Raw genomic sequence first — 23620 nt, 5'->3', positions numbered from 1 at the left:
TTTATGTAACAGGAAAGGCACTTGTCAAATATAAATGCAACCTCAAGAAAACAGGCAGTCTCTAGTCATGCTAGGGACTTATTCTTATATTAGTCAAAAAATGTAAAGATTAATCTGAGTTCATTAAATGCTGTTTGACAGTGTGCACATGTGGAAATAAATTTGTCTGTAGTTTGAAGTGATTTCTTATGGAAATGATTCGCATATAATCAAACTGCCAGTCTGCCTCTGTACCTCCCCTCACAGGAACTCATGTATCTGTTCGCTGGTTTGAGGTGCAATTAGCTTACTGAAAATGAAGAAAATAAGCATCTAGGTAGTGGAGTTTATTACTGTATCCCAATTAAAGAGAAGGTCAACCTCATGTCTTGTTACATGTTACAGTATCTCTCCAGCCTGGCAGCTTTTGTTACTGCTCCCATTTCAGAAGCAGCTTTCATCGGCACTTACATCTCTGTTGAGATACAGATCTCTTTCTTGTTTGGCATGAACACAAGAGAAACCACACATCATTTGATCTCTGGAGCATGTGCTTAGTTTTGTCAGCCTGCATTTAGCAGTTAGACAGCGCCTGGGGACAAATGACTGAAATTCTGCTCACTTCTCAGCTTGAGCACCCCTGCTCTGACTATTTGGAAGTCCTACCTTGCTGAGTCCCAGGCCAGTGGTGAGCCACAGGGAAGGGAGGCACACTGCTGTGACCTTCCTCTCATCATTCATTAAAAGCAGTTTCCTGTACATTGTGTGGGGAGCTAAATCCTGATAGTGTGCATAGGGAATCCTCAAGCGTGTCAACAGGGTCAAGCTCATAAGGGACCAAGCGGGATAAGACACCGAAGTGGCCATACAGAGCCTGAGAGCATTTAGGGACATCCATACCTAGGCATGCAGGGACCTGTAGAGTGAGGTGCATGCTGGGTTTGACAGCAGCCAAGTGCCTGTGTTGTATTTCCTGTTCCTGTTCTCTTGGTTGGGTTTCATCTTGGCTTTCTTTTCTTTTTCCCCAGAAAGGGAAAAACTTTGCCTACTTTTTCTGCTGGTACTGTACTCTCTGGAAATGTATATCATGCCTCAGAAAACAGAAATAACAGCCTAGAGAAACCCATGCCATCAGGGGAAGACCATAGTAAGGTCAGCCTTAAAACCCACCCATAACCAAGATCCTTCCTTCTCCCTTGTGCTTGTGTCCTAAAGCACATTATCATGAAGGCACAGCCTGATGTGTTATTGACTCTTCAGCTCAGTCTTCACCCAGGTAAAGCCCCAGTAAAAACAGTGTTTCATGAGAATGAAAATTTGTCCAACACAGACTAAACACAGATTTTTATCAGAGCAGTTATTGCAGTTGGGCTAGAAATGACAGTTGACAAAAAAAAAAAAAGGAAGGATAGCAGGTTTAGTGAGATCATGATGACTACTACTAACAGGGGAGGTGTGGCTAAGTTATGTGCCAAAAATGTAGATGCAGCTTCTGATTCCCTTCTGAACTCTTCTGTGCCTGAAGAAATGCAATAAATTATATGAAAGTATTTGTAACAGAGCTTTCTTGAACTAAACCTGACTTCAGAAGAGCATTTTCCTCTGCTACCAAATGGCAAAATCCACACATGTAATTTTAAATATATTGCAGCAGGTAAAATGTGCGTTCAGCCCACAATCAGTAAGTACAATTCACCAACTATTTTATAAAAGGCTGAATTTCTTTTCATACATATTTATCTGTTGAATCTCTCTCTCAACTCCTTTATACGAAAAGAAGTGATGATATGCATATTTTCTTGAGGTTTTGGGTCTTTTTTAAACTTCTGATAATTATCCCATGAGCATTTTGATAGCAGGTCAGCAATTACATTATGAAATAAATATGTCTTTCTGCTACCAAATTACAAAATCAAAACAAAATAGATAAATACTACTAGATGAAAAGACTTGTTAATTAAGACCATTAACCAAATTTTTTTCATGGCTTTCATCTTTTTTTAAGTTTTGATTGAAAGATACTGAAAGTAAGTAGTCTAAACTGTAAAATATGTATTATCTCTAGAAGGCAACATGGCTTCTCCTATTGCCCACAATCATTATATGTAGTATTACTGGCAACAGGAAATCATTGCCTACTGTACATTTAAGATCAAAAAAATACTGCATCAAGAGGACGAAAATCTTTTGTTCTGCATATCTATATTTCAGCTTGGATGTATAGATAATAGACTTTTTTACACTCCCTCTCTGACATGCCATGATGCTGAATACAATGTACCATGGAATGTTTACCTCACGATAGACTAGAGAGTACAGATGTGGAAACTTAGCACCTTAGAAGTCCATCATCTTTCTTACCTGACTCATACAGTCAGAAAAACTGAATGTCTGCCACAGCAAGTGAAAATTAGCAGGGCCTGACACGAATGCTAGCCAGGTTGTGATTTAATGTCTATAAAACTTTATGAACTCTTACATACTGTGTTTTGTAACTGAACTCATGTTTGGGTACACAGTAGCTCTTCAGAACAGAAACAAGATCCACAGCGTGATTTTGACATCAATTAAGCTTTACTCATTTATGAGCAGAAGCAGGTCAGACTGAATTTTTGGGTTTCTGTGTCATGAAGAGAGAAGGATTGGGCAGAACTAAAAACAAATACATTGCACTTACATTTTCAAGGATGTCCTTGATGAGAGAAATTTTTCAGGATCCACGTCTTGCAGAATTCATGGAGCTTTGAAAGCCCTTTTTAAATAAAGATATGCTGCTTACATGTGTTTTCAGTTCATTCATTCATTCTTTCTTTCATTCATTCTTCTAAAAATTCTGTGCTTGGCAAAATGGGATGTAAATTTAGTCTGCAGCTGTTCCCACAGGCTGTTGAGTTTAATTGAAAGTAGAAGTGATCCAGTGTCAAAGTGGGCACTAAAACAGAAGTCTGCTGGAAATCTTGGGCTTGGTGCATGAGGCTGATAAACTCCCTGGCTGTTGAGCCAAGGCTGTGTCACTTTGCGTGTGAGTGACACCAGTGCTCTGAAGGGAAGGAGTCTGCGCCCCTCTAAAGGATGAGACCTGTGTTTGTCCTAACACAGAAGGTGGCTGTACAGAGTTAGCAGTGTGCTATTGCATTCAGCACAGTAAGCAATTGAAAACTGTATTTGGCAAGTGTTTTCTCCCTTTGGCTTTGTCCTTTCATATGTATATGGATAAGCAAATTAAACCCCATTCTTAGTGAGGTAATGGTTGAGGTATCCAAAGCAAAGCAAACACACACAGCAGACAGTGATGCTGGCTCTTACTGACGTTTCAGGTACCATCTTATTACCACGTAGGGATTTCCTCCTTGGGACAGCCTGTTTGCATTGCCCACCTAAACTCCACCCCAAAGATAGTACCCTTTGCCGTTCAGCAATTCTGCTTTATAGGTTATTTATTTATCTGGAGAAACCAAAAATCGCTAGTGGCAAATAATTGTGGCTTTACCTTGACGAAAGAGAGGTTCACAGGTCTCACTCGGCAACTCTGAGAAGGGAGTTGAGTGAGGTGTGGTGGTAATGATTTTGCAATAGGCAAGATTTGCAAGGATAGGCAGCATCCTCACAACAGGTTGATTGCTTTAGTGGAGAAGAAAATCCTCATACCTGTTGCCAGGCATCCATGTCTGATCTTCGAGTATGAACATTAAAATACCTAAAACCAAAAACTACAAACAAACAAACAAAAAACCTCCCACAGAACAAAACAAAACAAATCCCAAACCTCTGAGGAGTACAGGAGAGAAGGCGACTAAGGGGTTAAAAAATTCGAGAGCTGTGAAAGACGGCACAGCAGTGCAAAGGGGAAAAACCCTGCAGTTCTGAGTGTTTAAGCTTCTTCCTCCGAGTAGTTAAAAATCCGACCGCCTGGTTCTTGCAATCGGAGGCAGGGAAGCAGGCGGCGATAGTGTTTTAACACCTTCTTTGCAGGCTGAAGGGGTTTTCCTTGCCGGCCGCCTTTCCTCTGAGAGGACACCTTTGCCCGCTGTGCCCATCCCGCTGCATTGTCACCGTGTCGTTCCGTCCCCCCGCGCCCCGGGAGCCGCCGCCAGTGCCGCCCGCGGGGCTGCCGGCTGCCCCGTTAGCCCTTCCCAAACCGGGTGCCAACAGGGTTGTAAGAATTTAATAACACTCTGTACACTTTGATTAAAAAAAAAAAAAAAAAAGTGCTTTCTAAGACTAAACCCGGGAGCAGCATTAATTAACTGTGGAGCAATTTTAATTGTCAGGAACACACATTCTGCCTTTCACACGCACAAGTCGGTGAAGAGAACACCTGAGCTACCCTGAAAAGCTAAGTGAAAGTACTTTGGAGCGTCTCCTCGGGAGAGTTTTCTGCAATAAATTCGAGGAAGAAAAGGAAAAAAAAAAAAAAAAAAAAGCCGTCTCCGACCTGGCGTTAAACAACATGAATGGGTTTAGCAACTCAGCCAAAAAGCCCTTGTCACCCTGTCACCTCCCTCTCCCAGCAGCTTTTAAAGAATTCGGGGATGAAACACCTAAAATAAATCCCAAATCCTGCCCTAGTGGCTGCTTTCGCATTTCAAGCGTCTCTTCATCTGTGACAAGGACATCGTCCTGCTGCGGCGGGGACCCCCGGCCGCCCCATCTCCAGCCGCCGCGTGAATGCTCGGCAGAGTCGGGGGACTGCAGGCACCTTCTCCATCTCATTTATTTCCAGGGGATTTCACGGAGCTTCATTCTCCCGTGGAGCTGCTCAGCTGCCCGCAGAAACGAATTCTGGACCATTTCCTCTGCAAAACAATAAGCCCGCCGTCCTAAGGAGCGTCGCGCAGTGTCGCTTGGGGGAAATCAGGGCACTTCTCCAGGGGGAGAGAACTGGCTGTGATTTGGAGTAAAACACCCTGGGTTTGGAGGACACACCGGCGCCCGGTGCGAGGTCGCGTGTGACGCGGGCGGGGGCGGCCAGCCCCGCGCCTCCCTGACGCTCCCGCCGGCACCACCCGGGTCAGCCACAGAGCTCTGCGCGACTTTCGAGAGTTCCCCCTCCGGCCCAGCCCGGCAGCCCCGCCGGGGCGGCTCGGTCCCCTCGGGGGTCCCGCTGCCGACGGGGCGCACACGCCGGGTGGCGCTGCGAGCCCGCGGCAGCCCCGCCGCGCCGCCCCCGCTCCCCCGTGTGCGCGAGTGTGGCTGTGCCCGCGCCAGGGCGGAAAAGGGCAAGGGGAGCAACGGGGAGGCAGCTAATCGCTCTCGAAAGAAGCACCGGTGCAGCGATGGGGAGGAAGACCAGGCGAGGTGCAAAGCCTTCTGCTCAGCAGCAGCCGGGATGTGCGAGCGGCCGACTTTATTGCCAGCGGAAGGAGAGCTGGTAAGGCGTGGGACAGCTGGAGGTTGCAGCGAGTGCATAAGCATACGCATGCACATCCTCCCTTCTCAAGGGATGAAGACAGGCTTAAAGCAAAGTATGTTGCCGACAATAATAATAATAATACTTAGAAAAAATATATATATATATTCTTTTCGTCGTCCCCGCAAAAGAAACTTGCACGGCTTGACATCGCCCCAGAAGCAAAAGTTGTTCAAAAGAAGCCTCTCGCCCAACCATCTCTCTTTCCATAACAAGGGATGAACGCTCACAAGCCTTCTTTCTGCGTCCCCGACCCACAGGGCAGCCCCGAGTCTCCAGCCGGGAGCGGGGGCTGCTCCCAGCATCGCCACCCTGGGAACACCGACTTTGCGAAAGCGTGGGGCTCCCTGTCTGCTTTTTACACTTTGCAGAGCAGTATCGCTCCGCCTGAGAAGCAGAATTCTCCGATTGCCAAGACCAAGATTGCTCCCCAGGAGGCTGGTCCATTATTCAGCTCCTCACCGGGCCTTGCAGGCAGTATAAATATGCTTCTTGGAAAATTGTGCGCTTCTCAACAAGTAATACAGGATCCCAGTTTGTTTCAAAATCCACAAGTGTAAAATGGAATTACTCTGTATTTAGAGTGCCCCACTAAAGCTCCTATACACTTGCCATTATCCCTTATTTCCCTAATCCCTTTTTTTAAAAAGTGAGTAATTCCAAGTGGCAGTTAGAAAACCATAGAACAGAAAACACAGTAATTGTCCTAAATAGTGCAGTTTTTCTCAGTACACACCTTCCTGATGTGTAACAATTTCTCCACACACTTTAGCAAAAGACAGCCAGTTTGCTTAAACGATGCCACAACAACAAGGGAAAAATTGGTGTTCTACTTTTTAAAGCAGGTGTTGCAAAATGAGCTTTCCTCCATGGAATTGTTGAAGAATTTTTAATATGCTTTTATGATTAAAAAAAAAAAAAAAAAAAAAGTGTAATGGAGTGAGCTGAGAAAGCAGACCCCGATATATTCTGAGAAATATAAGGTTCTTCTGACAGAGCAAAAGAGTTTTGTCCTTTTATCATAAATCTGGCGAGAGCGTGAGCAACTGCACACCTAATTTGTTCACACCTTTTCCTTGCTCCTTCTTCGCAAAGCTAAACCAGAGGTCGCTTCACGGAATGTAGCTGAAATGTGGCAGGTTTTGGCAAGTGCATACTTACTTTCAGCCATTCATACTGAAAGATTTGTTGGACTTCATCAAATATCCTTACTCCACCACCTTTACAGCTGTGAAGGTGTTGACGGCTGGATTAGCCATCACATCCACAAATAAAACATTTGAGATTTCAGTTCTCGTTTTCTGCTCTCGCATTCCCAGACTGGAATCGAGGAGAAGTCAACACCTTTTGATCGCTGTTAAGTCTCGTCAGGCACAGGCCGAGGGTAGCAGGAAAGGCACTACCAGCAGGCAGAAATGAAGTGGCGTTTTAAATCACTTCAGCTCCACACATCTCCCATCACTGCTCTATTGAAAATTTAAACTGGAAAATGACAATAAAAAGCCGGAATAATGGGTAAAGCAGGACACGAAATTCGATAGACACTGCTACGAGCTTGAAGGGAAGCGACTTAAAAGGTCAGAGAGCAAACGGGAATGGGCACAATCATCTGAAGGCAGTTGGAAGGTAAGTTGATGGACACCGGTTTGACCTGTAGGTCAGCAAACTAGTTTAACTCTACCTTGATCTGCACAACGCAGAGACAAGTTCCCGGCTCCTATCAAGCAACTCAATGCCCTTATCTGGAAGGGTTTAGAAAAAGTAAATCCACTACAAAAAGGAGCTATTCAGCCTTCAAGTGCTGGGTTTTGCTGGTAAAAGAAAGGAAAAATATGTGTGTTCTCACACAACCTGGATCTAAACTGGCAGCTCCCAAACAGAAGAAGCACACACTCCTCCCTGGGTGAAGGATGAGTTTTGCTGCTGGCTCTATCGCACTGCCAGTCAGCCCCGAGAAGGAGCAACCAGTGCCCTAAAGCAACCATCAAGCTCCTGGACAATGGCATTTTGATAGCGCTCTCTTTTCAGGTGGATATCAGAGAAGCAGTATTAGAAGTTATCCTCTGCTCCTTTACTCTTTTTACTAGGTGCTCAGACCATTCCATCAGGACCAAAATTTCTAAGTAACATAACCACTACCTCTCACTCCCAGTGGGGAAATCAGGTGCTGCTACGCCACCCCATTTACATTATATAAAAGAAAAAATAAAATCAGAGCAAACTGTTGCTTTGTTTCAGTGGCAAACATTGCAGGCCTCTCCTGGTTGCACTTGCAATGAAGAAAAATCAGAATGCAGCTCAGAAAACGTCAACCAGAACAACTCTTGTTTCTAGTGGTTGATAATAGTCCCATCTAACCCCTACACCAAGCAGAGGACCAAAATCTTGAATGCATCGGGAGTTGACTCGTCTGTGCTTTTATGTCCCGCATTTTAATACCTGCTGTTTAAGGTACTACTAACAACGTGTTTTACATGTATGCACAAAAGATCATTCTGCTATGCAGATTCCATGCTCTAGCCCCGATTTTTCAGTGCCCCGACAGTGAGCATCACCTTCCTATGTAACACAAGAGGCCAGATCTCCAAACAGAAACAACACATCCTCCACACGCTTCCCCCCCCCCCCCCCCCCCCCCCCCCCCCCCCTCCGCCCCAAAAATCAAAAAGGTGGTAGAAGAAAGTGTTAGGAGTTTGAGGTTCTGGTTTGGTTTCGGTTTTGGTTAGTTGCTTTGGGGTTTTTTGCCAAAATGCTAAGCAAATGCCAAAGACACAATTGTGTTTTTATTGTTGTTCGGGGACCGCTTGTGGAAAAGATTTAAAGGACGCAGCAAGGGCGACAGCGCTGGACCGGCTGGCTGACAACACCCTGCAGCCCCTGAAATTGCCCAGATTCCGGGTCCTGTGGCGAAAACGCCCCCGAACGAGAAGGGAGTTTTCACACACAGCCGCGGAGTTTCCCAGCCCTGAGACCTGAAGAAGCTAGTGCTCGCTACGGCAATTAGCATCGCTCCCAGCCACAACCACCTCACCTCACAACAAAAGCGGAGGACCACTTTTTATTTTGTCTTTTAAAGCAATAATGGCCCTCAGCATTTCAATATTAAATCTCCTTTCACAATGGATCTGGCATGATGTGAAAAACAATTTCAAGGCGGAGGTATATGCAAAGCAGCTTCTCAAACACACTCGGGTTTGTGAGAGGCACTGTATTATTAGTCTGATAAAAACAATTTTTTAAAAAGGGCTAATGTCTTTCATTTATTTTCCTCTAATAGTGCATTGTAAAAGGCATGAAACAGAACAACTTCTTACTCGTTTTAATGCCTCAAAGCTGCTCTCAGTAGGTGTTAAAATTTGCATTCATTGTATTTTCACTTTTCTCTGAAACTCTGGAGAACAACTTATGTCATCTGAGTTCGAAGCAAATAATTTACTGCAACAATGGACTTCCAAAGAAGAAAAACAACTGACTGACCTAAGGTAGAATGTTTTTCTGGAGTTTATTAATACCATTTAAAATATTACAGATAAAAATCAATTACATTTCATGCATTTAAAATGCAAATCTAAAATGTTCCAGCGAAGGGCTTTTCATTTCAATGTGAAATATCCAAATTATTTCAACATTACAATGAGACAATTAGTTTGCAGCATTGCAAACCGCTAATGTAGTGTCAGGAGTGTTTATTAACATTTATCAATATTATTTTCAGGAAATACACATAGGCCAACGTTAGTTCAGTTTCACTTGGACAGTTTATTTAATACATGGGTCGTGGCAAACCCACTTTATGAAATATAGGAGAACTCTCACCGTAACTATACCTGAACTGCCAGCAAATGCAAATAAGTACATGCTCCATTAAATTAAATGTCATTCAACATTTATCAAATATTGTTTGCTTAATTACAGTTGTATGCCTAGCTAAATTAATATTCAAGCAAAACCTATATCCTGAAGTGTGATTTGATGCACACTGCAAGAAAGGAGTCCAGAAAAAAAAAAAAATGCAGTGAACCAGGACTGCAACAAGAAAGTTTTTTTCGTGACAGGAAAAGAAATAAAAATTAAAAAGAAAAAAAAAGCTCAAGTGTACTTCAATATATTTTCAAATATTTACTGGAAGTAATTTACAAGAAAAATACTATACAAAATCGTCTCCTGGACAACTGCACCTCACACCGATACATTGGTGGAGTTTTATTTAATTGTTAGCTAATCTAGAACGATTCCCCAGTGGTACAAACCTATAGGTTCAGACGTATTTTACAAATATTTAATTTTCCTATACCCCCCAGCCTCCCTTTTTTGGCATTGGAAATACATCTTCGCTCGAAACCCACGGTGCTTCTTCATTTGTTTGAAGTTTAAAAAAAATATACGACTTTCAACCTGATCATTTTTAACGTATTTCGCGATTCCTGCTCAAACGAGAATTATACAAATGCGCTGGCAAACGCAGTGAAATTTGGACTCGAGGAGGTAAACGATTTGTTAAAATTGAAAAAAAAAAAAAAAAGGGGGAAGGGAAATAAGCACACTGCCGCTGCGGTCCCGGGGAGCAGACGGGCTCTGAGCAGGCACCGGGATGAGAGCAGGTCCGAGTGTCGGCTCGGCGCTGTGCGGGGCGCGGAGCGCGGCTGGCGGCGCTGCCGTCGGAAGCCCCGCAGCGGGGCAGCCCCGGCCCGTCCGCCCGCCCCGCCGGGGCACTGTGGCTGTACCGGCGCCGGTGGCGGAGGGAGGGAGCACGGGCCGGTTTCCAGCAGCAAAGCCAGAGGGAACGTGGGTGTTTTTTCCGTTCTAAAAGCAGCTCGAGGCGGGGGGTCTCAAGGCGAAGGGGAAGGGAGGCGGCGGCGGGGCCGCCCCACGGGGGGTCACGGCTCTGCCCCCTTGCCGAGCCCCGTCGCGGGGGTTGCGCGGCCCGGCCGCACCGCCAGCCCCGTGCGGGGCTCCGGGAGGGCAGCGGAGTTGCCGCGGGGCTGAGCGCTGTTCTTGCGGAGCCGTGCCGGCTACTTACGTGTCCGCGTCCCCACCGCGGGGCTGCGCGCTCGGGGGAGCTGCGCGACCGGGAGGGTGGCGGGACTGGGGGGCGCGATGGCCCCGCTCCTCCCCCCGTCACTCCAGGCCGTTGCGGTGGCCCGGCTCGGGGGGCGGCAGCAGCTCCGGGGAGTGGCAGGGCGGACTGCCGGCCGCGCTGTGCTCGCTGTCGGTGTCGCTGCCCTTCTTGCCGCCGGGGCCGGGGCCGCCGCCGGGGCCCCCGGCGCCTCCGGGGCCGCTGTGGGTCTTGACGTGCTTGCTGAGGTGGTCGCTGCGCATGAAGCGCTTGTTGCAGACGGGGCAGGCGAAGCGCTTCTCGCCCGTGTGGGTCCGCAGGTGCCGCTGCAGCTCGTCGGAGCGGGTGAAGCGCTTCCCGCAGAAGAGCCAGTTGCAGACGAAGGGCCGCTCGCCCGTGTGCCAGCGCAGGTGCGCCTTCAGGTGCGAGGTTTTGCCGTAGACCTTGCCGCAGCCGGGGATGTGGCAGCTGTGCAGCCCCTTGCGGCGCAGGCTGGCCCCCGCCGGCCCCAGCCGCTCGGCCTCCTGGCAGTTGGGGCAGTCGCAGGTGGCGCGGCCCGAGTAGCGGCGGGCGGAGGAGCGCGGCGAAGCGGCCAGCGGAGCGGCGGGGCCGCCGCCCAGCATGGAGCCCCCGGCGCCGGCCAGCGGCGAGGGGGCCGAGTCCGGGTAGGAGCCGGGCAGCACCGGCTTAAATCCGTCCATGAGGTGCTGCCCGGCGGGGCTGAGGAGGTGCGAGGAGGCGCCGCTGCTGAAGGCCGAGTGACCCAGGCCCGAGTAATCCGAGTTGTAGCCGCCCAGTGGCGAGTGGAGCGAGGTCTGGAGTCCACCGGCCGCCGGGTGCAGCGAGCCGGGCAGCGCGGCCGCGCCATTGGGGCTCTGCACGTCGATCCAGCCGGCGCCCACGTCCCACCAGCTGGAGGCGCCCGCTGAGCCTACCTCGCCGGCGCCGAGCCCCGGGTGCGAGGGCTTGAACCAGGACTCGTAGGGGTGCGCCATGCCCACCCGCGGGTAGATGCCCTGCAGCCCCTCCACCGACGTGTGCACCTTGGAGATGAAGACGGGCTGGTGCGCCGCCGCCTCCTGTCCCGCCGCCCCACCGCCTCCGCCTCCGCCGCCGCCGCCGCCACCGGCGCTGCCCGGCGCCTGGAAGACGGAGTAGTCGTTGGCGAAGGGCGAACTGGCGGCCGCCGCGCTGCTGGAGGTGAGGGAGAAGGCGCTGGAGCCCGGCGAGCCGCCGCAGCTGAATGAGTCCGAGACCAGGGCGGCCGCCGCCGCTGCCGCCGCTGCCGCCGCCGCCGAGGAGCCGTTCCGCGCCGCGCCCGCCACGCCGAAGCCCGGGAGGCCGGAGCCCACGGCACCGCAGCTGCCCGCCGAGGCTGAGGAGGAGGAGCGTTTCCAGGGGTGGAAGCCTTTGCCGAAGGAGGACGCGCTGTCCGAAAGGGCAGACGGCGAGGGGCTGGGGCTACCGATCTTGTTGCAGGTCGCGGCGAGCATGGCCAGCGGCGTGGAGCCTACCCGCGGTTCCTCCTGCGGGCACAGAGGGGAGAGGGCCGTCCCGCCGGCGTCAGGGATGGAGCGGCCCTGCGCCGCCGCCCCGCGTCCCGCGTTCCGCGCCCGGCACCGCTCCGCCGCCCGGCCCCGCTCCGCTCCGCCGCCCGACCCCGGGCGCAAAGTTTTGCGACTCCCGCGGGAGGATCCCTTCGCTGGGGCCGGCACCGCGGTTCTGCCTCCAAACGCCTTCCGGGGCTTTTTTTCACCATCCAACTCCCCTCCCCCGGAGGAGCTCGGGAAGGGTTAAAAAAGGGGGAGAAAAAAAGAGAGGGGAAAAAAGTTGCGCCTGTTACCGTAGCTTGAAAGATGCCCCCGGCACGGCGGCAGCTACGTTTCAGCCTGCTCCCTTTCCCCGGGACGTGGCCGGTCCCCGTCCCTCAGGCCAGTAAGGCTGTTTTCTTAAATATAGAATCTCAGGACTAGCAAATTACTACTTTTTTTTTTTTTCCTTTAAGCGTCCTTAAAATCAGCCTAACTTACATAGCAACGATAATGAAATACATATATAAATTTAACATATGTAAATATGTATGCATACACGAGTTGAACGTACCTGCTAGACACGGTGGGTTGTGTTATTTTAAAGGGAAATAAAAAGCTACAATCTGTTGCGAATTTTAAAAAATTGCACACACAAAAAAACGGTAGTGCTGGGTTTGGGATTTTTTTTTTGTTTGTTGTTTTTTTTTCTTCCAGCAGTCACATGTAAAGAAGAAAAGCCACTTCTCCGGGGGCACAGGAACAGCACAGCCCAGGCGCTGTAGGTTGTTTCTACAAATGCCCTTAAAACCTTTTCCTGCTCACCGAAAAGTGACTCTGCCCCCTTTTCCCCCTCTCACTCTTTCTTTTCTCCTAAACTCACTTGTGCTTAAGTTAAAAAAAAAAAAAAAAAAAAAAAAAAAAAAAAAGAAAAAGAAAAAAACCCAGGCTGAATAGAGGAGACTGATAGCCCCGGTCAAGACAGGGGTTATTTTAACCCCCTCCAATCGACAATAAAAAGAAACCAATTAAACCAGCAAGAGAAAAAAATCCTTAGACTCACCCCTAGAAGTGAAGTTGCCATCACACAAAAGTGCCCTCCTCTCAGAGGATCTTTTTTATATTGATAAATCAGAGGCAGTGTTTTTTTGGAGGTGTGCAATACAATGATCAGTTCCGCCCATTCCACCACAATTGTAGCTCCCTCGCCGGCTTTGAAGTGCCGCTGAGCCGCCGCCAGCCAATCCCCACCACCGCCGCCTCGCTCGCCGACGTGACTGCGTGAGGTCACCAGCGCCGTGGAGCCCGGCCGTCGAGCCCCGCCGGCGCTGATGACCTCACGCACTCCCGTCGGCGAGCGGCGCGGGCTGCGGTCCCGGTCTGCGGGGACCACTCACCCCGGGCCGGGCTGCTTCGCCCCGGCCGCCCCTTTACATCACCCCCCCACACCGTGTGCGTAATTTGACAACAGTTGGTTTTGGGTTTTTTTTTCCCGCGGAACGGTTTATATTTGAATTTTTGTGTTATCATCATCATCATCATCTCAGCCTTACTTTGATTATCGGCACGGACTGGCGAGAGCGGTAGCAACCCGTTTCTCCACTAGCCCCCCCTCCTCTACCCCTCCATCCCGATCCCCTCTGGTCAGCCCTTCTTCTCCCGCTGTCCCGGCAAGGGGGGGAACACTTTAGGCCACTGCTGCCTGTCGTTCCCTCCCTTCTCGCCCTCGCAGACCCGCGGTTTCAGACGTGATTCTTGGCGGTGGGGTCGGACAAGCGGAGTCCACCCTGGCGGCGCCGGCACAATCGGGGCTGGCTGCCAAGCGGCCCCGCCGCCTCGTCCCGGAGCACCTCTAAGGTGCGCGCTTTGCTGCCCTCGGCTCCTCTCCCAGCCCCCGGACGGCTGCGGGGAAGGGCAGAACCCGCTCCCCCTGTCCCTGGGAGAGCAGCCCGCGAGGGCCGCCCCGGCCCGGCCCCGCTCGCCCAGGTGCTCTCACCCCCGCGGGTTTTCCGCGGCTTCGCTTGGCTTCCCAGGGGATGTTTTTCTCTCGTCTTCGGTTTTAACCCGTTTCCGTGTCGTGGGGATATTGACTGTACATCATATCTATTGATCAAGGGGGTAATGTACATTATCATACTTTGAAGTAAGAGTGAAGTAAATTAATGAACTGCTTTCTTTCTCTGAAGGCTGACGCTTACCATAAATGTCGCGTTTCTCTCTGCGAGCTGCTCTGAATGATTTTAGCCTGTTGAGAAGGCGTGACAGGCCAGCCCAGAAGGAGGAAGGGGTGGGGGAAGGAGGGAACTCCGTTTAACAAATAAAAAAGAATTAACTTCATTGCTTTGGTCTCCTTCTATAATGATATTCATTTTACAGACCTAACGCACACTTGTTTAAATTTCGGGTTTAATTTAATCAATACTATCACCCTCAAAGAGGGGAAGAACATTTCCCGGAGATGCTCCCTTGTATGAATGCTTATTAACTTTTTATCTCCACTTTCTTTATCTGCTGGAGATGGGGAGGAACTATTAAGACATAGATCAGAAAGCGTAAGAACAAAACAAGCATCGTGAGCATTACATTTTAGAGGAACACAAAATCGCATTTTGTGGTGTGCCAGGTTAGGTAAAAAGATCGACACGCATTCCTTTCAGCCCCAGAAAGTCTGAGAGACTTTGCCGTACACCGGGGAAGTAGAAGCCTTTAGTGATATATCTCTTTTTAGGACAGCCTCGCCGGGTGGGTCTTCCATTCGCATCCGTATTTTGTCTGCACTTGTCTGCCCAGAGGAAACATGTCCTTTTTTGATCTTTTCGTGTTTGTTTGTTCCGATGCTTGCCCTGACTCTTTTGATTTGGGGTCGAAAATCCTTAATTTTCAGTGCGCTTTTCCTTTAAAAGCACCGTGTGGGAAATTATGAAAAACTCGTTGTAAAAATAGTCGTGGGAGTCTTTACAAGGGAACTCAACTGAGAGGGAGGAAAAAAAAAAAAGGCAAATATATCAGAACAGAAATCACAAAACTCCTGCCAGTGGGCATTCTCCTGCTACTCTGATAATTTCCCCGAAACTGGAAAAGCAGCAGCTTCTGAACTTTGAGAGCGGTGAGCTGATCTTTTCTGAATTCGCCACGGAAACATCTGTAACCTTCCTCTTTTGTATACATTGCCTGCTGGGCAAAGGATTTAAGCAAGCTTACAATTTTGTTTGCATTTGCCTTATTGACCACTGCACTTAAGGGTGCAGTACATCAACATAATATGCAGGTGGGGGTGGGGGAGGGGGGGGGAACCAGCAAAGAGAGGTTTTCCAGAAATTAATTAAAACTTTTTTTCCCCCCCCATTTGAAGTTTAATGTACGGGAGGAGATAAATGTTCGTGCCGTTTCTTGAAAACCTGTGGGATCCACTCTCAATAAAGCTAAAATCTATTAGCATTCTGTATGCATCTGCAGCATAAATTTCATTTGAATTTCAAATTTAATAAACCAGGAGGTTTTTAATCATCCCTGGTTTTATTTGTTTGATATTAACATGCTTATTGACCGGGTCTGTTGACCAGTTTGATCATTACAGGACAGCAAAAAGTTAATTAAAACGACCACAGCTCCTTAATCATATCATCTGTCTCATCCATGTCGCTCCCTTTATTACAGCCTATGATGGATAGTCTCCCAGATTAATTTCTCTGTTTCTTCGATTTGGACAACAGCTTTTGGGACCTAATTTACATCCTGGGAACAACTTGCTCAAGTCTACCTAACATCTTGAGTCTACAATGTAGATTAGCAATCTCGGAACTTTAGCCACAACGATGGCTGTGGCTAACCTTTCGGGAAGGGGGGTGGATTTTCTTGGAGCAAACCCTGATTCTTCGCGCTGCGACCGGCAAGCGGACAGAGATGGATAGACCCTTGTACCAGAGGTCCTCGCCTGTCTACAGACAGCGCTACCAGGGTGTAGAGGGGGATTTCTCTTTGAGGAAACAGAGGTCTGTGCGAGTTGAAAAGGCACAGCTGGAAAGATTAAACTACAGGCTGACCACGCCGTGTGCTGGATGTTCGTGTTAGCGAGGGAAAGCGTTTCACGCCACCCTTGCGCCAGTTTAGGGGCACACGGGTGGGAGCCAGACTCTCCTGGCAGTGCGGCTCCGCTTCGCCGTCTGTCAAGCATCCAGCGAGGAAGAATTCTCGCCCCTCAGCGTCCAGCAGCTCCTAGCTCCGCTCCCGTGGTCACGGGGGAAAAGCCTCTAGGCGGGGGCCTTGTCCTCGCCCTCCCTGGGCTCCGTGCTCTGGAAAAGGCTGCGTTGCCCCCGTGTTTGCCCCACCGCCCCACACCTGCTGCCCTGGGTAGGTTGGGGCCAAGAAGTGTCCCCTTCACCCGCCACCTTCACCTGGAATCTGTCACCTGGAAGGTTTACCGAGGGGTGACAACCAACTCGCCAGGCGCACGAGGGCTCGGCTTGTTCGGGGAGCGGAGAAAGGGGAATAGGACGTAAATGAGACAAAACGGCCACCAGTCAGAAAGGACCGTGCTGTGCCTGGCTGTGCCACTGAGCAAAGAGGGTGGTTAATGTCTTTCTTTAACCTCTATCTGCACCTCTGCACTGCTGTGCTTTACCTGGGACGTTTCTCTCACTGCCTCACTGGGCACTTTCGGTGGGACCGGAGCTCCCTGTAGGGCACCGGGTGCAGCGCGGCGGGAGCGAACAGTGCGTGTGCGCCGGTGCCTCCATCTATTGCTATGTAGGCTTTTCCTTCCGTCGATGTGAACGTGTCCCAGGTACCCGCCAATCCTGCCGGGATCCCCGTCCCGCTGCCCGCCGCGGCTTCCCAGCCTGGGGCGGCCTGGCTGCTGCCCCGCGCAGCCGGCGGGGAGGTGCCCGGCAGAGCTCGGGCTTCTCGCTGAGCCACTTTAGAGAGGGGAACGCGCCGACCTGTCTGCAGCCGGCGGAGGGGATTCACTTCGATGTCTTTCGTCGTTTATTTATTTATTTGTCTGGATTTGTGCTAAAAAAAAAAAAAAAAAAAAAAAAAAGCAGCTAGCTGCGCCTCCGAAAGGTCCCTGTAATTAAATTAGCCCGGGAAGACACCGTGCACATGCTGGTGTGTGCGTGCCTGGGGAGGGAGAGGAAGAGGCACCTTTACACCCACTCTGTTTACCTCGCCGGTGTGCGCCTAGATCCGATCCGCATCTCCTCCTTCTTCTCCCCATTTTTTCCCTGCCCTCTCCCCCCCAACCCCCAGCCCCCACTCCCCTCCCCGCTCTCCCAGTACGTTATCGCTGTGCACGCATCGGCTCCTGGGCGGTCGTGTAAGTACCGGGAGACGCCGGAGGGGAGAGCGAGCGCCCGGGCTGAGCGCGCCGGCACCGGGCGGGGCAGAGCGCGGAGCCCCCGCTGCCGGTCCTTCGGTGCTGCCTAGAATAGATTTGTTTAAGCTGCTTTCTGTTTTTTTCCTATTATATGTCACCTTCTCCCAGGCACCACTTACAGTTAAAAACTACTAAATTCTTCTCCTCAGCGATATTGATTTCTTTTCATTCTGCTCCGTTAGGAGAGGAGGTAATGCTTCCAGATTACCTCGCGTCTCCTCCAGACGGTTGACAATTGCAATCGCAGTTTCGGGAAGATAAATGTTACTTTGGGAATTGTGCTTAATTACAAATAATCTAGGAGCTGCTCTGGGTCCGATGGTTTAACCACACGTGTTCAAATCATAGTACAAGCTTTACAAGCGGGTGCCAAGATATAGTAAACGTTTGGAAAATCGGTGTGTAAGACAGGACGTTCCCATTACATAGGCTGCCTGAAGCTGGGTCACGCCCCGAAATACATGCTATTTATATATAAACATACAAATATATAAATATATGTACACATGGGCTCCTGTGGATGTGTGCGCATATATAAATGTGTGTGACAGACACTCGCATATGCAAATCCTAAAACATCCAAAATCATAGCCTGCAGAGAACATTGAAGGAAAGGAAAGCTTTCTACGCGTGTATGTATGTATTTAGGTCTTTGTTCTCCCAACTGCACAGAAGTGTCAATCTGGGAAAAAATTTAAAATTTTTGCTTGCTGCCGTTTGTGGAGTGGAAGAACCCCTGGTCTTCCGGAAAAGACGTACCTTCAAAGCACTATGCCAGGAAGGTTTTGCCCACGTCCGTTCACGCACTCAGTGTGCACCACAGCCGTCTCCTGAATGCAGAACTCCTGCGATTTGACTTGAGAGACCCTAATATTGATATATTTACTGTTCCTCTTACAATGTAGCTGCCACCTTTCCCTGTCGTTATTTGCCTATATGGCAGAGCAATTAGGTCACCCCCCTCGCTCCCTCCCCCCTTCCCTCCACCCCCCCCCAGCAGCCTTATTAACTTCGGGGGAGGGGGGCAGACGAACAGCGGGAGGGAGGCAAGGTGGTGAACAGGTTATTCTCTTAACCCGACCTGGCTGCAGGAGCGAGATGAGCAACACTGAACAGATGTCCCCATTTAAGCCATTCTTTTCCCACATGCCTGCTGGATGCTGCCAGGGCGCAGGAAGCTTGCTGCAGACCTGGCCCGTTCCCGGCCATTATGGCCAAGTTATTCTGGACCAGTGAGCACGAACAAAATGGGCTTCAGATCGCGTGCTTGAGAATAATTCGACTCCGAGCCCTGGAAGAGCCCCCTCCCCCATTTTTTTTAAGTGTTGGGGGGTGGACAGGGACGTGTTTCAGCTCTGATCGTAGTAGAAGAACTTCTCAAAAGCCCCTTCCCCCTCCGTCTCTTCGGCAAATATGGTATAATTTACAGAGCAACTTAATAATCCGAGGGCCACCGCAAAAGCCCTTTGCGTTGTAAACCGCTTCTAATTACCTGCCAGAGCAATTAGCTGACTATCACGAAGAAATTAGATCGCTCAATGTAGCATAAATAATGCGAATAATTTTGTAAGGAGAATGGAAAGCGAGACCTGGTGTTTCTTTATAAGGAAATAACACCTCATACTGTACGAACCCTACATGAACACATATTAATGTCTAGGCATGCACGGAAATGAATCCGAACATGAACCCTCTGGCTTAGATTCAGCACTTTCTTCATTTACATATGCGGGGTGAAAGTCGGCTTCCAGGCGTTTAGATACAGAGCTCTTCCAGATCACAGTAATTAACACATAGCGACTTCAATAGGAAAACCTGTTTTCCAGATGATTTTTACAATGCGGCTTTATGTCTCATTTGGCAGTTTAAATAGCTGGAGTTGTTTTCTGGCTGCATCTCCACTATCATCTGTTGAGCATATTTTGCCTAGAATATTGACCAAAACTTCCGAACCCGTTTTTTTTAAAACACAGATGAATAATATACTGGACATGCCTAGAGTTTTCGGGAGGGTTTCTTTTTTCCTTATATGGTTAGTTCCTCGAGAAAATGTTATGAATCGCCTTGGAAGTTTATGCTATTTAACAACTATTGTTTTCTTCTTTCTGCATTTCACCTTGAAGGATCGTAAGCCTTTGCTCCATTCTCACTGCTTCAGTACTTGCTCTCAAGAGGAAAACGCTTTCTCCAATTTGAAATTTACAGGTATTAGACAGCTTGCAGGGATTTAAGTGTACGTGTATAACAAGTAGGTTATTAAATAAAAATCTTGGCGAAATATTTCTTCACGCTGTTGGATCTACAGCTGCGGAATTGAGGAAGGAGATTGTGCCCACCAACGACAGGAGCGTCGTGTAATGAAAGTGCCTTTACAGAAGAATTCAGCTAAAGTGGATTGAATTTGTTTCTGTGGTGTTTCCCCCTCTACCCCCGCCCCCGTACTGAGAAAAGTGCTAGTCATAAAGCTAGACGTGAAGGTGCCTGATCGTAGTGAAGATCATCCCAGCCCAAACTACAAGTGCTCGGAGGCACTCCGGGATTTAGCGTAACTCTTTAGGAGTGCTCCGGGCTAAGGATAAACACAACTAATAGGGTTTATCTTTGATAAATAGGAGCAGCGGCGTATACTGTGATTCTTCAAACGCGTCTTCGAAGGGGGGCAAAAGCTGAGTGTATGATCAGATCTTTCATAACTTTTCAGAGCGGCTCCTTCCTCACGCTCGGACACTAACGCAGCAGATATGAAGTGACTCGTCAGACACCCTTGTCCCCAGGTTGTCTCCGAAAAGTTGGAATTTTTTCTGAGCACGGTTTCTAAGCTTCTCCAGGTCTGAAGGGGACTGCTCAGCTGTTCCGCAGCCCCCACGTAGCACACTCGGAATTGTACAGCATGTTTAACGATTCTTACTGTCGGCTAATTAGAGACGGCTTTGAAGCTCCATTACCGGCAACAAAATTATTGCGGTCAGTTTAGGCCAAATTCTGCGGTCCTTAATGGAGCGAAACACCCATTGAAGTCAATGGGACAGAAGTCAATGGGCGTTGTGCTCTATTAAGGGGCACAGAATGTGTCCCTTTGTGATTTAGAGATTAAAAATCAGTATCGGTAAAATGTGCGTTTAAGACGGTCACACTCCCGAGGCAGGATCCCACCCGCGCTCCGGGAAGGGCCCGATCCCTTTCCAGCGGGCGGGCTGAGCCCCGCGGTTCCCCAGGGACGATGCTGAGGGCAGGATCGGTGCCGGGGGTTATTAATCATCGACCGGGGCCAGACAAAAGCGCTTTTCCGGCGGTTCTGAAAGGACCAAAACTTCAGTCTCCCGGGGGCTTCAGCCCCCCAGGGCCGGCGGGACTGTCAGTGCAGTGAGAGGAATTCGGTCCATCCCGCGGTCCCGGCGCTCCACAGTCCCCGGGCGCGGAGGGGACTTCCCGGGCGCGTCCCCTCTCTCCCCTCCGCGGCGCTCTGTCCCCCGGCTCGCCGTGGCTGATGTCCCCAGTCATTGACCAAAGAGGTTCGTTTCCCGAGCGAGGCTTTGGAAGCCGAGAGTCCTGCGTGAGGACACAGGAAGCGGCCCCTTCAGAGCCCGCAAGCTGCACATACACCGTTTGGACGCCAGCACAGCAGGGCTTGGGAAGTCCTGTTCCTAACCCTGACCACCCACCCTCTGCTATCGACGTGATCTGACAGCTAAATTCTGAGCTCGGGTTTAAGGTGCAGCTTTGGGCTAACCCTTGATCTCTGAAATGGAGAATGGTTGTGCATTATTAAAAATTTCCTTATTATGGGCGCGAAATAGCACTGGACAAGTGGAAAAGCCCGTTTTACAAAACTGAAGGAAATGCTGCAGGTCACTGAAATATGACTACAGTTCAATATCCTTTCTCTTTGAGAGAGAAGAGGGGTGGGATATAGAGACCTTCCTTTCTTCTTGTTATTGCCTTAGTGGAAAGTAAAAGCCTTCTGGAGAGCTTCACAGCGTTTTTCCCTGAGCGCAGAGGGGCGCGCACAGCTGATCCTCTAGGAAGCTGTGCACAATTAAGACTCATTTTCTTTCTGCTGGAACAATTAATTGTACAAATGAAAGGTCAGGCATGTGCTTTTCCGATGTTTATCAACCACAATAATGAGCCCCTTCTATTTTTTCCCCCAGTGCATTATATTGCAATAAAGCGCTACCGCAATACCGTCTCTCTGGGTAAACATCTTCAAAGACGATGCAGCGGAGGCGAGCGGTATGTATATGTATGTTCGTGCATAACGTTTAAGAAGGACGCAATGGCCGAGGCGAAAGCAGATGCGAGATATGAGAAGTGAGGGCGTCCCCAGCCCCGCTGTTCCCCCACACCGGCCACGGAAGGGCATCCCTTTCCCTGGAGCCCTCCCGGAGTGCCGCCGGCCCGGGCTGGCTGAGCTGGGAAGGGGAGTCCTACCTCCCTGGGTTTCTATGTTCCTCGCGGTTTGAGTTACTTTTGTAGAGGGAGGGATGGATCCTGCCCTACTTCCCCGAGGATCCAAATCACCTTGGCAAATTCTTCCTGCTTGCCTCCACATCATAAATCCACCCACAAAGAAATAGGCTGGAAACACCTCCATATCCATGACAGGTTTTTCTTTCCATCATAGGATTCTTCTGCTCACATCTTCAGGAATGCACCAAGTACCTGCCAATCCTAAAAAATTCAAGGGGCTCCATTTTTTCATACTAGCTTAGTACAGTGGGGATTCATTGACTACATATGTGGTAACCTTTGGAACACAAGTATGACATTCGATATTTTCACCAACAGGTTCACTTATTTTCCCTGTTGCTTGGGGTACCGGCAAGTCACCACTGGGATTGTGCTTCGGGGAACACAACTAGTGTTGGCAAGGTGTTTTTCTCCCAGTTGACGTATTACCCTACATGCAACTATCCAGGACATCTACCCCGTGTAACGTTCTCCTTAACCTCAATCTGCCCACACTCACAGTGGATAAATTTTTCACTCCTGCCACATGAGAGAGGATGGAGGAGAATAACCCTACTGAAGCAGTCTAACATGTTGTTTTTGTCTGTCCAGGTGACCAGGTCTACTTCGATTTTTTTGAGTCATGTCGGCCTAAGATACCCGGAAGGTTTCTCAGAAGGGTCAGTCTCCATCAGGACCCAAGACTTGGGTCTGTTTCTCTTCGGGTAGGAATCGTTGCCCTGTTTCTTACAACATTTGTAAAAGGGTGTCTTGTGCATATCTGGCAACTGTGGACAGGCAAGTTTGGTTTAAACCAACAGGAAGCTCTGAATGCCTTAAACTGGCATTTGGATTCAACATCACTGCCATAACCAACCCAAGAGAGACATCCATCTGCAAGGAGAAGAGCTCTGCTGGACAAGATGCAGTGTGGCCTCTTGAAATGGCCTAAGTGGTGACAGCACTGCATTTCATAAGACCAGGTCCAAAGACAACATGCAGACTGAGATTTTAGATCCAGTGGACACAGAGCAATGATGCCTGCACAAGGAGAAGGCAACATCATTGTTCCTGGGGTGTGTAGCAAATTGTCTAGCAACTGCTCTGTACCAGAGCTATATGGTAAAAGGCCAGAATGATTTCTGGTAGAAAAACTCATTGCTCCTCTGAAAGGATGCTCATTTTTGTGTAAATGTAAACTTGCTCTTCAAGCACTGAACAGTCTCAGCCGAAGTTTGCTGTAGTGGCCTGTTTCATAGAGGGAAGAAAAAAATGGTAATGATGCAAGTACTGACTTTTGCCACAGTGGGGTAGAGGGCTGTCCCTGGGCTGGAAACAACACTGAGATAAACACTTGGGCCACGCTGAGGTGGCTGAGCCAAAGCACGAGGAAACATCCCTACCCCTGTCGGAGGTACTCCGGAGTTCAGGCGGAGAGCCTGGGCTTCCCTGACAGACCGCAGCCGTGACCTCCGCGACCCACAGACCCCCTCTCTCAAGTCACAGTGATGCGCACAGACCACGTGCACCTGTATGTAAAGTCCTGACCCACCAGTGCGTCCAGAGCGAGCGCACCCGCGTACCCGACCCTTCCGCCACAGCCTGCTGCCTTAGTCCCGCAGGAGGCCATGCGGGCAGCCCGAGCCCGCGGGCACAGCCCCGGTGCGCTGCCCCGTGCTCTCGCACGCAGCCTCCCCCTCAATCACGGCCGCCCCGCTGACAGGCTGGGAGGCCGCCGCACAAAAGGCGCGGGCGGGCGCGGCCCTCCCGGCGCGGCCCTCCCCGCCCGGCCCCCGCCCGCCCCCCGCCCCACCCCTCCGCCC

At 49.9% G+C, this 23620-nt stretch overlaps 1 protein-coding gene across 1 annotated transcript; it reads right to left on the bottom strand.

The window, feature by feature from the left end:
* Positions 1-8889: 8889 nt before the first annotated feature.
* Positions 8890-12014, bottom strand: SP8 (Sp8 transcription factor). Its single transcript, XM_042044338.1, has one exon. It carries the CDS (start codon positions 11936-11938, stop codon positions 10508-10510), a length of 1431 nt encoding a protein of 476 aa, XP_041900272.1. The 5' UTR covers positions 11939-12014; the 3' UTR covers positions 8890-10507.
* Between the last annotated feature and the right edge of the window lie 11606 nt (positions 12015-23620).

The sequence above is a fragment of the Corvus kubaryi genome, unplaced genomic scaffold, assembly GCF_017639235.1.
Source record: "Corvus kubaryi isolate FWS band 111438036 unplaced genomic scaffold, C.kubaryi_AGA036_p1.0 37398, whole genome shotgun sequence".
Taxonomy (NCBI): domain Eukaryota; kingdom Metazoa; phylum Chordata; class Aves; order Passeriformes; family Corvidae; genus Corvus; species Corvus kubaryi.
This window is presented reverse-complemented; position numbering and strand designations above follow the sequence as displayed.

Excerpts from the sequence above, each read along its gene's own strand:
- SP8 (XM_042044338.1), bottom strand. The coding sequence starts at position 11,938 with ATGCTCGCCGCGACCTGCAACAAGATCGGTAGCCCCAGCCCCTCGCCG.